The sequence below is a fragment of the Marmota flaviventris genome, chromosome 10 (genome assembly GCF_047511675.1).
Source record: "Marmota flaviventris isolate mMarFla1 chromosome 10, mMarFla1.hap1, whole genome shotgun sequence".
In the NCBI taxonomy this organism is placed as follows: Eukaryota; Metazoa; Chordata; class Mammalia; order Rodentia; family Sciuridae; genus Marmota; species Marmota flaviventris.
Window position 1 is genome coordinate 52,408,550 of NC_092507.1, and position 13,591 is coordinate 52,422,140.

Below are 13,591 nucleotides of genomic sequence, written 5' to 3' on the forward strand. Positions count from 1 at the left end.
TTTTATGCTTTTTACATCATATACTATTAAAATTAACGAACTGCATGGACCCCGTTTTGCTAAAAAGAAAAGTCCAAGGTCACACACCATATCCATATCCCTTCAGCTCCCCAGCCATCTCCCCAGATGGAGATGGCTGGGGAGCTGAAGGGATCCCTTTAAATATCTTCTCTTTGTATCAGGGATTGAACCCAGGTGTGCTTAACCACTGAGCCATATCCTTAGCCCTTTTGACATTTTTATTTTGAGACAGGGTCTCATTAAGTTACTTAGGGCTTGCTAAATTTCTGAGGCTGGCTTTGAGCTTGTGATCCTCCTGCTTCAACCTCCCAAGCTGCTGGGATTACAGGAATGCACCACTGTTCCTGGCCCCTTTAAATATTTTAAGCAGGGAATTATCAGATGACCTAGTAGTATAAATATATCACTATGATATGCAAGTCCGTAAGCAAGAAGTACAGTACAATGATGTTCTGTGCCTAGGCAAGCAATGACAAGGTTGTGAATTGGAAGTCTTGAGAAATTATGAAAGCAGTAGATCTTGGTGAGTAACTAAATGTGAGCCATGAAGAAGAGGAGTCAGAGGTAATTTCAGGTTTTCAGCCTGGAAAAATTGTGAAAAACTGGGATAGAAGGCTAGTCAGGAGGAAGAATAATGATTTTCTTCTTAGACATTTGAGTTTGAAACACCCTTGGAACAGGCCAGGTAATAACCAGGCATTTGGGTATATTAGTTTGAAGTCTCAAGGAACAGTCAAAAAGCTAGTAATATAGGTGTGTGAGGTGGTCTTATGAGAATCTATCAGCTTGATTTTTATTGCATAAAAATATCACATAAATACCACCTTCTAAAAATTCACAGCAAAGAATTTTTTCTTTTACTTTATCTACTTTAACATATTTCTCCATAAAACAAAATTCTAAACAAAACCAAAAGATTATTATTAAACAGCATGGTGAGCATAATTAATAACAATGTATTTTATTCTTGAAAATGACTAAGAGAGTAGATTTTAAGTGTTCTCATCACAAAAATATGATAAGCGTGGGAGGTGATACATGTGTTAACTCCATTTAGCCATTTCAAAATGTACACATATTTCATGTGGTACATGAAAAATATAAATATCAGTATTTTTAAAAAATACAAAAGATTCTGCATTTGCTATCACAATATTCCATTGGAATGGAAGAAGGAATTGTATAAGCAGCATAATATTATTGAGAAACATAATTAAGATCTCTAAATTTAGTCCATTCTCATCTCACTGAAGTATCCCTTTCTCCACTTTCACTTTACATTACCAGTCCTACATAAATACAAGTTCAAATCCAATGGGATGGAAAGAAGGCCAAAACAAAATTCAGTTTCAGATCTTAGATGATACTTTCATAGAAAAAAAAAATCCTTTGTATTCAGTTCTATGAGACATAGGATCAAATCATTTCATTGTGCCAAAATTTATATATTGATGAAAATTTCTAAGCTACTATACCTGAACATGAAATTGACTGTGGAGCATTCCAACTGCCCCCTCTCCCTCAATTCATTTTTCACAGAACAGCTGTTTTGTAAATGTTTTTGCATAACATTCTCCCAATCAAAATGTCCAATGGATTTCCATTGCCATTAACATAAAACCCAAACTTCTTGCCATGCACTCTCCCACCTGTCACTTCTTTCCCACAGCCCTCCCTTCGTTCACTTTTCAAGATAAATTTGTTCCTGACTCAGAATTATTTTATTTTCCTCAGTTTCTCCCAGAACTCTCTGCCCTTAGTATTTCATATAACAGGCTCCTTCTCATCTTTTGTGTATGAGGTCAAAGTTCCACTTCTTATAGAGGGCCTTCCCTGATCACCATTTCTAACCTTTAACTCTCTACCCCACTTCCTCTCACATTACTGTTTTATTCTCTACATAGCACTTATCATGATCTGAAATTATAATTTTTCTTTTGTGTATTTGTTGTGGGTTTGGATACAATCATACCTCAGTATTACAGTGGATTCTTTCTGGATACTCCCCCCTCTACAAAAATTCATGTTTGCTCACATCCTTTACCAAAAAAAAAAAAAAAAAAAACAAATAGTGCAGTATTTGCATATAACCCACATGTTCTTCTGTACACTTTAAATTGTCTTTAGATTACTTATAATATCTAATGCAATGTAAATTGTATGTAAATAGTTGTTACAGTGTATTGTATAGGAAATAATGAAAAATGTCTGTACATATTCAGTACAGATGCAACATAAGTATTTTTTCCAATTATTTTCTATGTGTAGTTGGTTGAATCCAAAAATGCTGATCCCACAAGGACCCAGAACCTGCAGATACAGAGGTCTGACTGTACTTGCTTATTGTACATTGGAGCAATAATGAGTGACTTCCTTTGAATTGTTCCACAGTCTGTAAAATAGGTGCTTAATCAGTATTTATGAAATGAACTGATTAAACCGATATCCCATTTCTATAAAATTAGTAAGTAAATGAAGAAAGCCCTCTGAACAAAGACGCCAGGTTCTAAGTTTGGCACAGGGAATGAGGAGTTCCCAGCTTGGTGAAGACGAAAGGCAATTGTGAAACAATGTGATAATGCTAACAAAGAGGCAAATATAGGGTCTCGTGGTGAGAACGAGAGGCGCCTCATTGCATTTTAGCGATGACTTTACAAAGTCATGAAATCTGAAGGATGAGCGAAGAGGAAACGGGGGCGAGAAACATGGAAAGAATGTGGTGCCAAGTAGAAGGAACAGCGAGAGCGAAACTGTGCAGGAAGTGATGGGAATCTGAGGAATTTTACGCCCTTCCCTATCCCTGGAGCTCTCTCCCAGGTAACTGGAGGACTCGATAACATCATAATGTATGAGATTGGGCTAAGAACGATATCTCGCCATACCAGCCAAGAGGTTATGAATAAACCCAAACCTGTAACCTACTAGTCACTTATTACCGGCTAGTCCCTGATAAAGAATTAGGAAGGCTAATTTCGGAGATGCACTTTGGATGAAGGTTTCTGTGACTTACAGGCTGGGTCCTGGAATCTCACCGCGGACCCCCAACACCCGCCATGTGGAGTCCTCGTCCGCGGACTGAAAGCGGCGGGTGTCGCCTTGACCACGGATTTCATTGGCCTTTCAAAGTGAAACTGATCGTTGATTGGCTGCGGAGATATCCAGCCGCTACACCCCGCCGTTGATTGGATGAGAAGAGGCCAACCTTCCACCACAGTTAGACTTTCCCTGAGTCCTGTTGCTGGGCAACCGATTTGCTTCCTCCGGCTCAGCGGACACTTTGTCACACCTGCGAAGCCTAAACCACAACTTGCTGGGACTGTCTTATGCCCACTCTCCTCATTGCCACTTCAAGAGCCAACAACCCGGGTGGCCCCAGTTGCTCATCCATATTTGTGCTGGGAGGGTGGGTTGGCGCTGCAGTAACACTCCGCAGATGAGTGAGACCCCAATTTCCCTTCTGGAAGTCTTCCTTTAGAGGAGTCAGAATAGGAAAAGAAAAGTCATTGTTATATCCCAAACTAAGAAACCGTTTATCTTGGGAATGTTCTGGGATTCTAGAAAGCAAGTGACCTCTGAGACCTAACAATGTAGATGGATGACCCAAAACCTCAGACAGGTGGCTCAGAGTAAACCTGAGGAGCTCGCAGTCTACCTGTGAACGGTGGCAGATCCTCTGCTGCGTTATCATGTACAGCAGAGCTTACATCTTGCTGGAAAGAGACTTAAAAGAGTTGAACCAGAGCAATTTTGTGGTAAGTACTGGGGATGTGGAGGGATTTGTTTTTTCACTGGTTAATGATTTTTAAGAAGCAGTTTAATCCGTGTTTATTCTATAAATCATAATTTAATTAAACCTAATTTGCCACTATGATATTGTTATTTACCCAAACTATTTCATAATACTATTTCTTAAAAATAATTGGCTATCAATTATTTTTAAAAAATAATTTTTAACAATTATGGCTAACAATTTTAAGCATATTGTGCTGAGTAATTTATTGTGGATTTAAGCCCTGAGTATTAGAATCTATCAAGTGGTAAGTAACTAGTGGGTTCAGGGTTATGCTCGTTAATTACAATACTATAAAATAATCAGTATTTAATTTTACCTACCAGAGCCTAAGTTTTTAAAAGATTCCAAAATGATTTGGCCCAATCTGATTCCAAACTCCTTACTCTTACCCTTGTGTTCTAGTACTTACTGTCTAATGCATTTTTACCAGCATAACACACCAATACATTTCTCTTATAATTTTATCTCAGAGGAATGCAATATCTTTGCCCTACTTTGCCACCAATGAAATGTTGAAAGGGGTGTTGGCCAAATTTATGAAGAACGTGAAGTGGATGATAAGAGGAAAGAGGAGTGCTTAAGAAAAAATCTAGAAAGAAAGTCATTCTTAGAAGGAAGGTACAGAATGCTACCAACAGTTGCACTGTTATTTCCAGTTCAGTGTGGTCTGTTTTCACCATGCTATAAAAGTAAAAAGTCCACACTGAAGATATTAGGAACAGTTTATCAACAAACTTCCCAGAGGCATAGACCTTAGATTTCATATTGTCTCTGCTCATTGTGAACTTTCTGGTTCTCTAGCGAAGAGAACTCAATGAAGGGATATATAAACACAGATAATATAGATAAGAGAGAAGGGCTGGGCTGGGGTTGTGGCTCAGTGGTGGAGTGCTTGCCTGGTACAGTGAGGCAGTGGATTCCATACTTAGTACCACATAAAAAATAAAATAAAGGTTAAAAAAGTGCAAAGCAGAAATCAGAGAGAGAGAGAGAGAGAGATGCTGTTCATCCAGGCAAGCATCTAACAAACGTGTTTGTTCAGAAATATTTATTGAAATATTTAAGTGTACTCCTCAACATAATTGATTGGTAGGTTTTCTATTAAACACATTCTGGGCTCTTCATTGGAACAATACTTCAAGTAGAGGAAAAATTCTTTTTACATACAATTGTAATATTGGATTTTTTTCTTAAAGAAAACATTCCTACTTTATGCCTTCCATATAGCATTCATATATCTTTAAAAAGCTTTGAAGAAACATGGGCTTTCTAACTATTTCATACTTTTCTAATTTGAATCTTAAATTGGCTATTGACACAGACACTGTATAAGACACGAACACCAATCTTGATCTTCTAGTTTCCCTTGTGATTTTTAATTTTACTATTGCATGAGTTCCCTAGAATCTACCTTAATTTCAATGCAATAAGGCATATAAAACATCCCCAGATCAACCGATAAATAAACTTGTCAACCAATGAATAAATAAATAAAAACTTTTAGAGTTTTTGGAATTCAGTATAATCTGACATCTGATTTTCAAAACTGCAATTAATAATCTTTTGTCTGCTTCTATATTGTTTTTTTAAAGGGTATTACTGCTTTTCCTATAACTGATGATATGCTGAAATGGCAAGCTGAAATTGAAGGTCTACAGAATTCAAGTTTGCATGGTTTGTGTTTTCAAAATCTGCTTTAAAATTTTTTATATCATGAATAGTCTGTATCCTTTGTGTTTATATATATATACATATATATGTATATATATAGTTATATTGTATTATAATTTTCTGAAATTCTTTATATGTTTGAATTATACCAATTCACTAGAATTCTAAAATATTCACATTATTTGCAATATAGAAATGTTTTTGCTATTTTTAAACATAGATTGAAATTCTAGATTTTTTTTTCCTTTATGCCAGATCTTTTTATTTTTATGCTGAACATTGAACCCAGGGCCTCCTCCATGCTACGCAAGTATTCCAACACTGAGCCACACCCTCAGTCCCAATGTTATCACATTTTTAAAAAGCAAACACAATAAAGCATATTGATTAAGAATATCTTCTAATGTTCTTTCAGAAGATCAGAGAATATCTATTAAAATTCCTATTGACTTTCAAAATCCCAGTTTCTTCTCATTTTACCCACTATGATTTTCCCCTAAATTTCCATAACAAATTCTTAAGAAGACTGACTGGATCACTGTAAACTTTAATGACCATGTGTTCTTTCAATCATGAGTTAGCAAGACAGATTCCTTGAGTGAGGCAGGGGAGATAAGCTGATAATTACAGTAAAATATAATTTGTGCTACTAAGAATTTTGAACAGAATGCCTAAGAGGGAGTGATTGGTGAATTATGCCTGGGAGAATCAGGAATGTCTTTCCAAAGAAGTGACATTTGAGTTGAATCCTGAAGAATGTTTAAGAGTTTGTCAGGTTCAGAAGAGGGAAAGAAATTCAGGCAATCAGCACAGCAAAGCTGCAATTGAAAGCAAGAAAGGGTGCAGCAGGTTCTGGTGACTTTAGCTTTAGGGGAACAGAGGTGGTGGATACAAAGGACTGATGGGAAAGAGGCTGCAAAGTAGCACAATTAGGTTGTGAAAAATGTTATAATACCCAAGGGGGTCTATGCACCGTGAAGCAATTGACTTAAGCAAACCATCAGGAGAGACTCCAATGTTAATCAGATTGGAGTTCACCCGCACAAAGTGGCACTTCAATAAAATCGTTTATTTCTACATCATAGGATTTGTTTTACAACTGACAATAGAATTTACATCGGAGTACAACCTTGCCCCTCCAGTTGTGAAATTTACAACAATTCCTTTTCATCCAAATGGTAAGGACTAAACTGAGATTTTTTTTTTTTAATTATCAGGGGCTCTGTATCTATAATACTTATTCTTTATTAATGTTTAATGTAATTATGTTTCTTTTTAACAACTTGAATATGATTATGTGTTTGTTGGGGAAACTGTGAAATTGAAGAAAAAAATTATGATCACCTCGAATCCTAATGCAAAGAGATATTACTTTTAATATGTTGACAAATTTATTTTCTTTTTTATGTATATATATTTTTTCTACATAGTTGAGGTATTATATATAGTTTTGAATCCAAGGATGCCAAACCTATACATGCAGAGGACCTACTGTAACCTAAATGCTCCTTATTACAGGAATTCTTAAGTGAAAAATCCCTTGTGATATCTTTTACCTTTAAACAAATCAAGGAAGATCTATGAAAGCTAGAATCTTGTTCATTGTTATATCCCTAGAATCTTCCTTGTTTGGTACATAGGTGCTCAAATATTTTTTGATAAATATTTATGTCTGGAAATATATTAACAGTTCACTGTTACATAAAAAACATTTTGAACAACAAAATGTAAAATATAATTACATTTAATAAATACACACACGTGTGCATATGTATATGTGTATGTAGCTTTTATGGACCAACTGGTAATAACTGAAAAGTGGAATTGGTAGACGGGAACATTTGTATTTTACTTTATATTCTCTTATGTACTTTACCCCCCAGTACATTATTATTTTTGTAATTAAAATCTATTTTTGAAATTCAGAATGTAAAATTGTGCCATATTTGGTTTAATATTTAGGACATTAATGGGTTAAACTCAATAGGATGTATTCTTACCCCTAGGCCTCACTCCTCACATGGAGTAGAGGCAATTTCTGTCTCTAGGAGGGAAAAATATGGGAAAGCCTGTGATTGTTTTTTCCTCCCCTACTCTTCCCAAGAGAAGTCACTTACCTGACTAAGGAGGTGAGGGAAGGAATTGATCACCTATGGCCTAGCACTTTCTCAACACTCTTTCTTTCCAACTATCCTGACCTTGGAATGGGTACAGTCTGTTCCTCCAAGCAGGAAACTTAAGCAGGCTGTTAGTTTGGTGGGTAAGTTCAAATCAGAGAGACTTTTGTGGAGCCAATTAAAGCCATTGATCAAATGTATCTTCCATTTCAGTCTCACATATAGCAAAGCTGATGTTAACTTCCTTCTTTTAACACCTTGTTCTGTTTCATACTTTTATGTGAACTTAAGAAAAGAGGAAGGTTATATATTAGACCTCCAGTCCAGAAAGATAGCTATGTATAGTTTTATATAATTATTTTAAATTTATATAATTATTTTATATTTTATATAATATATATATGCAAATTGTCTTTCAATGTAATCTGCATTCCCACCAGGAAATGTATATCAAGTTCTGTTTAGCACTGTTCAGTTCTGAGCATAGAAACTTTGGAGAAATTTTTTGCCTAATTGATAAGAATCTTGCTATTATTTTTTAAATTATTATTATTATTTTCTTTACATTGTTGGCACTCAACCAGTGTCTCATACATGCTAGATTGCTATTATTCTAATAAACACTTCTTTGAATACTTGTGAAGTAAACAATTTTTTCACTTTTGTGATTATATTTCTAATTTGATGACTTATATGACATAATTTATAATATCATCATTATGTCATAGATGTTGCAAATATTCCTAATTTGTCACTAATTTTAATTTTGTTCATGCTGTGTTCTTTTTACATCTAGGATTAAACTTTTTTTATGTAATCAGATCTATTAATTTTGTTATTTGTGGTTTTTGCCATTCTCTTTAAGTTTAATGAGCTTTTTGTGAAACAAAATCTAGTAATTATTTTAATTTTCTTCTAGTTATTCTATAGTTTCATTTTTCATATTTGGCTCTATTCTGTTTTTTTTTCTTTAAACACTGAATTAGTTAATTAGCTGTGTGAGGACATAAGCCAATGTTTGGTATCTTTCCAATCTAATATAACAGACTGGAGGGAAGTTCCATCCCATCCAACATGTGGATTTCATTTCTGGTCTAGGCATTTTGATATTTATAAGTTTCAAAGGATAATATTATTATATATCAATATCAATGTATTATTTTAATACAGTAGACCCATATACTGGTCAGCCCTGTATAGATTTTTTGGACAACCCCAAGATGTGGAATACAGGCTATACATTGAGCAGTATCTTACTTGCCCTACAGGTAAGAATAGATTTATTATAATGCTTTCTTTAATACCCCATTTATTCAAAACACAAGGATCAAAATGTACAATGCATATTTAAATGTTTAAAGGATTTGAGAAAGCTTATGTAAATCAACATTCTATATCTAGACACAAAGTGGAACTTACGTTATAAAGATTTTTATTTTAATTTGAAATTGTAATTAAGGGCCTTTACAACCAGAGAATACACATTTTATAATAGAAGAAAATAATGGTTTGAATGGTTTCAATTGTGGAAATATAGTCTTAGGTTTTCTTTTGGCTCTTAACTTTATTTCCTAATACAAAACAGGCCTTTTAAATCTTTCCTCATTCATGAACCTTGCCTTCTTCAGAAGAGGTGAATCACATGACTATAACTTAAAATGCTTTATTTTATCCTGTGTTCTGACAGTGCTGGCTAGTTTCTCTTACAAATGTTCATATCAAACCCAGCAAATAATTAAACCAGGAATTATCTCCTCTCCTCATATAGGAGCCTGTTTCCCAAGTGCCATCACCTTTATGCCCTGGACCCATGGTCCCTAGAAGCATACCTCTGTCTTATGTTATTCCTGACCCTTAAAAGCCCTCCTCTCTCATCTGATGCTAAAATTATTTCCATGACATTTGTTTTGACTACTTGGATCAGGCTTAGCGCTATTCTATCTAGGGACTTACTTATCATTAATAATATCTGGAGATAAACTATTAACTTTTGATTATCTGAAATACTTGGAGAACAAAGGAGTTTGACTTAATTGAATTTTCTCAACAGAATTATAATACAAATCCCATTTCTCCTACTTATTTTTTTAAATGAGTAAAATAATAGTTAATTTCCCTATCTAGGCATCTTAGTTCACTGAATGAGTAAAGTGTAATCTTTTAAAAAGATTTCATGTCCAATTCAATCATTATTTTATTCTACAAATATGTATTAAGCCTCTACTTGTATGAGGCTGATTCTGGGAAAGAGACATTTGAGCAAAAATTTCAAGGAACTGAGTGAATGTGCTATTCAGGTATCTGGGGTTGAACTTTTGGATCCCTTTAAACTGAGACATATTCCTTTCTCTTCCATCTGAAATACAGTCTGTCATAAGAATAATAAAGATGAATGTTCCCAAAATGTAATGAGTGATGGAAAACTGGAATGAACTGGTGAAAATTTTGAATTGAAGAATAATGTAATGAAAGGAAAATTGGGGTTCTAAGATTGCTTGCCTTCAAATCCTGTTTTTTCTACTTGATATCCTTGCACTGTTGGATAAGTTTGTCTCTCCATACCTCAATTTCTTTAGCTACAAGAAAGGTGGTTATTTGGGCTGGGGCTGTAGCTCAATGGCAGAGCACTAGCATTGTGTGAGGCACTGGGTTCGATCCTCAGCACCACATAAAAAAAATAAATAAAATAAAGGCATGCCATCCATCTATAACTAAGAAAACATTAAAAGAAAGAAAGAAAGGCAGTTATTAGTAGCTACATCATGTGACTTGTGAGGTTAAATTAATGAGTACATGTGAAAGTAATTGGAACTGTGTCTACTCCAAGAGCACAAGAGGTGATAGTAAATATCATGATTATTTTTACTATTGAACAGTCAAGCAAAGTGACCACAGGGTGTTGCCAAATATATTGAGAAAAACTAGTAGATAATACAGTTACTCATCTTTTTTTAATATATTAATAAAACAAGTATGTCACATCACAGAAGATTGATAATGTAAAGGGAAAGAAAACAAAATCACTGATAATCATAAAGGAAAATCCCAGCTCTATTGTTATTAGTGTTTCTCCCCTGGGAACTTTTTTAAAGAGATTACCACATAACTAATTTAAAGGTTAAATCTTTATTTCTTTTTGCCATTTTAGCAGGATGTTTGATTTATACATTTTAAAATACACTTATATACCAGTTCTTAAAAATCATTAAATACACATAATAGCTTGTGTATACATGAGGTGAATAGTTCTTGGGCCTAGTGGTTAATAAGCAGACTACTGAATAAACTTTTCCAGCTGTGCTTCTCTGAGTAAGATTATCTTTCCAGCCAAAGACCAAAAGTTTGCTCTTTGAAGAGAAGTTTCATCTGCTTCCCACCCACTTTGAAAGGTACATTACGATCTACGCTGAATCCTTATTTTGGTGATTTAATATTCTTGGAAATATGGCTTAAATGTGTTTTCCAAACAGGAAAACTCAAGTAACGGCAGACAATGCTTGTTGCTTTGGAAATAACAGATGTCAAATGATTGCTTTCATTAGTAAAAGATTGCCATAATTTCCCTAACTTTTAAGCCACCATGATTGACTTTGTTCTGTGTCTACAAATAGGTATTGTATTAGTAATGCATAATTTGTAGTAGTTTTAATTATATTTTATTATAGAGTTTGCATGTCGCATAATGTTCAAAATACTGAACTATTGAATAAATACTTGCAGTTTGAGGTAAGATAATTTTGAGGTGCCAGATAAACAAATCATGGTCTAGCAGAACTATTCATTTCTAATTCCCACTGATCTCATTTGGTCAAGGGCACAGATACTGCAGTAAGCAAAATTTTAAAGAGTTCCCCCTGAGACTGCCATCCTCCAGTTATTCAAACACTAGACTAAGTACTACTGTGAAAGCACTTGCAGAGGGAATTATGGTTACTAATCAGCTGGCATGATAATAGGAAGGTTGTCCTGGATTATGCAGATGGACCAAGGTAATCATGAGCCCTCAGCAATAGAAGAAGAAGGCAGAAGAGTCAAAGAAAGGCAGTGGAAGGAGAGGGGATGTGGGCAAAGGGGATGTAAGAGAGATTCCAAGCAAAAGAAAATTTGTCATTCCATTGTGTTCTCAGATCCTCAGAGTTCACTGCAGAGACTGGAGATAGGTCTCTAGGAGCTGAGGGTGGCTCCCAGGTAACAGCCGGTGAAAATAAATAAAATCCAGAAAGTAACTGAATTGAATTCATTTCACCCTCTGAGTGAGCTTGGAAGCAGATTCTTCCCAGAATCATCTGATAAGAGGCCCAGCAATCACTTTGATTTCAATCTTGTTAAATCCAAAGTGAAACCAGCCCAGCCAGAAATGTGAGATAATAAATTTGTGCTGTTTTAAAGCTGCTAAATTTGTGGTAACTATTACAGCAACAATAGAAAACTACTACAGATATGGTCTTAACCATGACCTGGAGGGATATCAACGTGTGAGCAAGCACAAATGTGCTAGTTTATCCATGTATCTAATGTGATCTTGTGTTAAAATGTGTTAACCCATGTACAGAGATGTTTCAATATTCCTTAATGTTTATTTCCATTTATGCATAAATCCAATTTAAATTTATATGACAGAAAGAAATTGTTATAGGAAAGAAATTTTAACTCGCTCTGATCCTAGTTTAAACCAAGATAGATCAAGAGTTTCTTCAGAGTACAGATTCTGTTGTGCTATCTTTATATTGATCTCTAGGTCTATACAGATATGCTTGTTGAGAGCTGTATGTATTTGTCTGTCTTTTTGTGAAAACGTTTACTTTAAAAACTCACATACATTGTGTGTTTTCTTTTAGGTTATGCTTTCTTACCCAGTGCTGGAAAACCCAGTGAACATGCAAGCGGCCCAAATGCTGATTAAAGATGAATATATGTATAGAAAAATAATTCGAAAGCTCTTCCAGGAGCCATTAAAACGTAAGGAAGACTTGTTATTTATTTGGCAACTGTCATTTATACAATAAGCATTTATAGCAAATAAATGATCTAACAAATAATTGTTGTAGAAGGGAATATTTGAATATTATAGAGGGGCCTATTTACTCCATTTTCACTAATGAAATGATACTAAGATCTCTTCTAATTTTTTGTCTATCTAATCAGTGATCCTTTTTTAAAAATCAGCAAAGATGGGAAGTTCAGTGTCTTTACATGTTATGGAAGCAGATTCTTCCCAGAATCATCTGATAAGGTCATAAGAATGGATGGTGCCTACCCATCATAATATGATATCTTTAACTCATATCTGTAATGGATATTTCCCAGACTTTACCTGCAGTACCCTAGATGTTATTCAAGTGAGAGTACTTTCCTCTTGATTAACAAAACACTCAGCATTTTCTTCTGGAGCGTTCCCTCCCAGGTATTCCTTCTAATAGGCTCGTGGAATTGGCATCTGAAGCTCTCCAAAATCTGCTTTAAGGTCCAGTGTTTTTCTGATACTCTGGTATCCTCCCTGTGACTCTTGACTTTGGCTCTGTTGCTCCTGTGCTTTCTTTCCAGTTAGCAGAACCCGGAGGGCTTTTCCCACAGGTGAGAACTGTTCTTTCCTTTGTATCTCTGTCCCTCCTCCTAGTAAGTAGCATAAAACTACTTTGCATAGCAGCTGGTATCATTACCTCCCCAGCCACTGGGCTTTGACCTTTACTGGTGTTTTTTCTCTCTTATTTCTATTGTCTCTTTTCCAGTCCCCTTCTAGGACTTCCATCCCTGCCCCTAGTCCATTAGCTAGGTCTGCACAATTGTGGCCAAGTTCAACTCCTTCTCTTCTACAGGAATTTTGGGTCTGATGCAAATCAAACAATATCGATCAGGCATCTTTCCCAGTATCTCCAAATATGTCTTGGTTTTCTCAGAATTTTTCAAACATTCCCTGACATTTTTTAGTTTGATCTCTACACAGAGAGCAGTACTGCTTCACTTGGACCACATTTCTGAATCTACCAGT

At 35.1% G+C, this 13,591-nt stretch overlaps 1 protein-coding gene across 1 annotated transcript in view; it reads left to right on the plus strand.

Annotated features, from left to right (window-relative positions):
• The first annotated feature begins 3,707 nt into the window (after window positions 1-3,707).
• Ube2u (ubiquitin conjugating enzyme E2 U) overlaps window positions 3,708-13,591 on the plus strand; it is a 38,448-nt gene continuing 28,564 nt past the window's right edge. Inside the window, exons 1-5 of the mRNA XM_027949465.2 lie at window positions 3,708-3,773; window positions 5,407-5,488; window positions 6,571-6,663; window positions 8,773-8,870; window positions 12,441-12,561. Of these exons, the coding sequence (XP_027805266.1) occupies window positions 3,708-3,773; window positions 5,407-5,488; window positions 6,571-6,663; window positions 8,773-8,870; window positions 12,441-12,561 (460 nt within the window). The remainder of the gene's footprint in view (window positions 3,774-5,406; window positions 5,489-6,570; window positions 6,664-8,772; window positions 8,871-12,440; window positions 12,562-13,591) is intronic.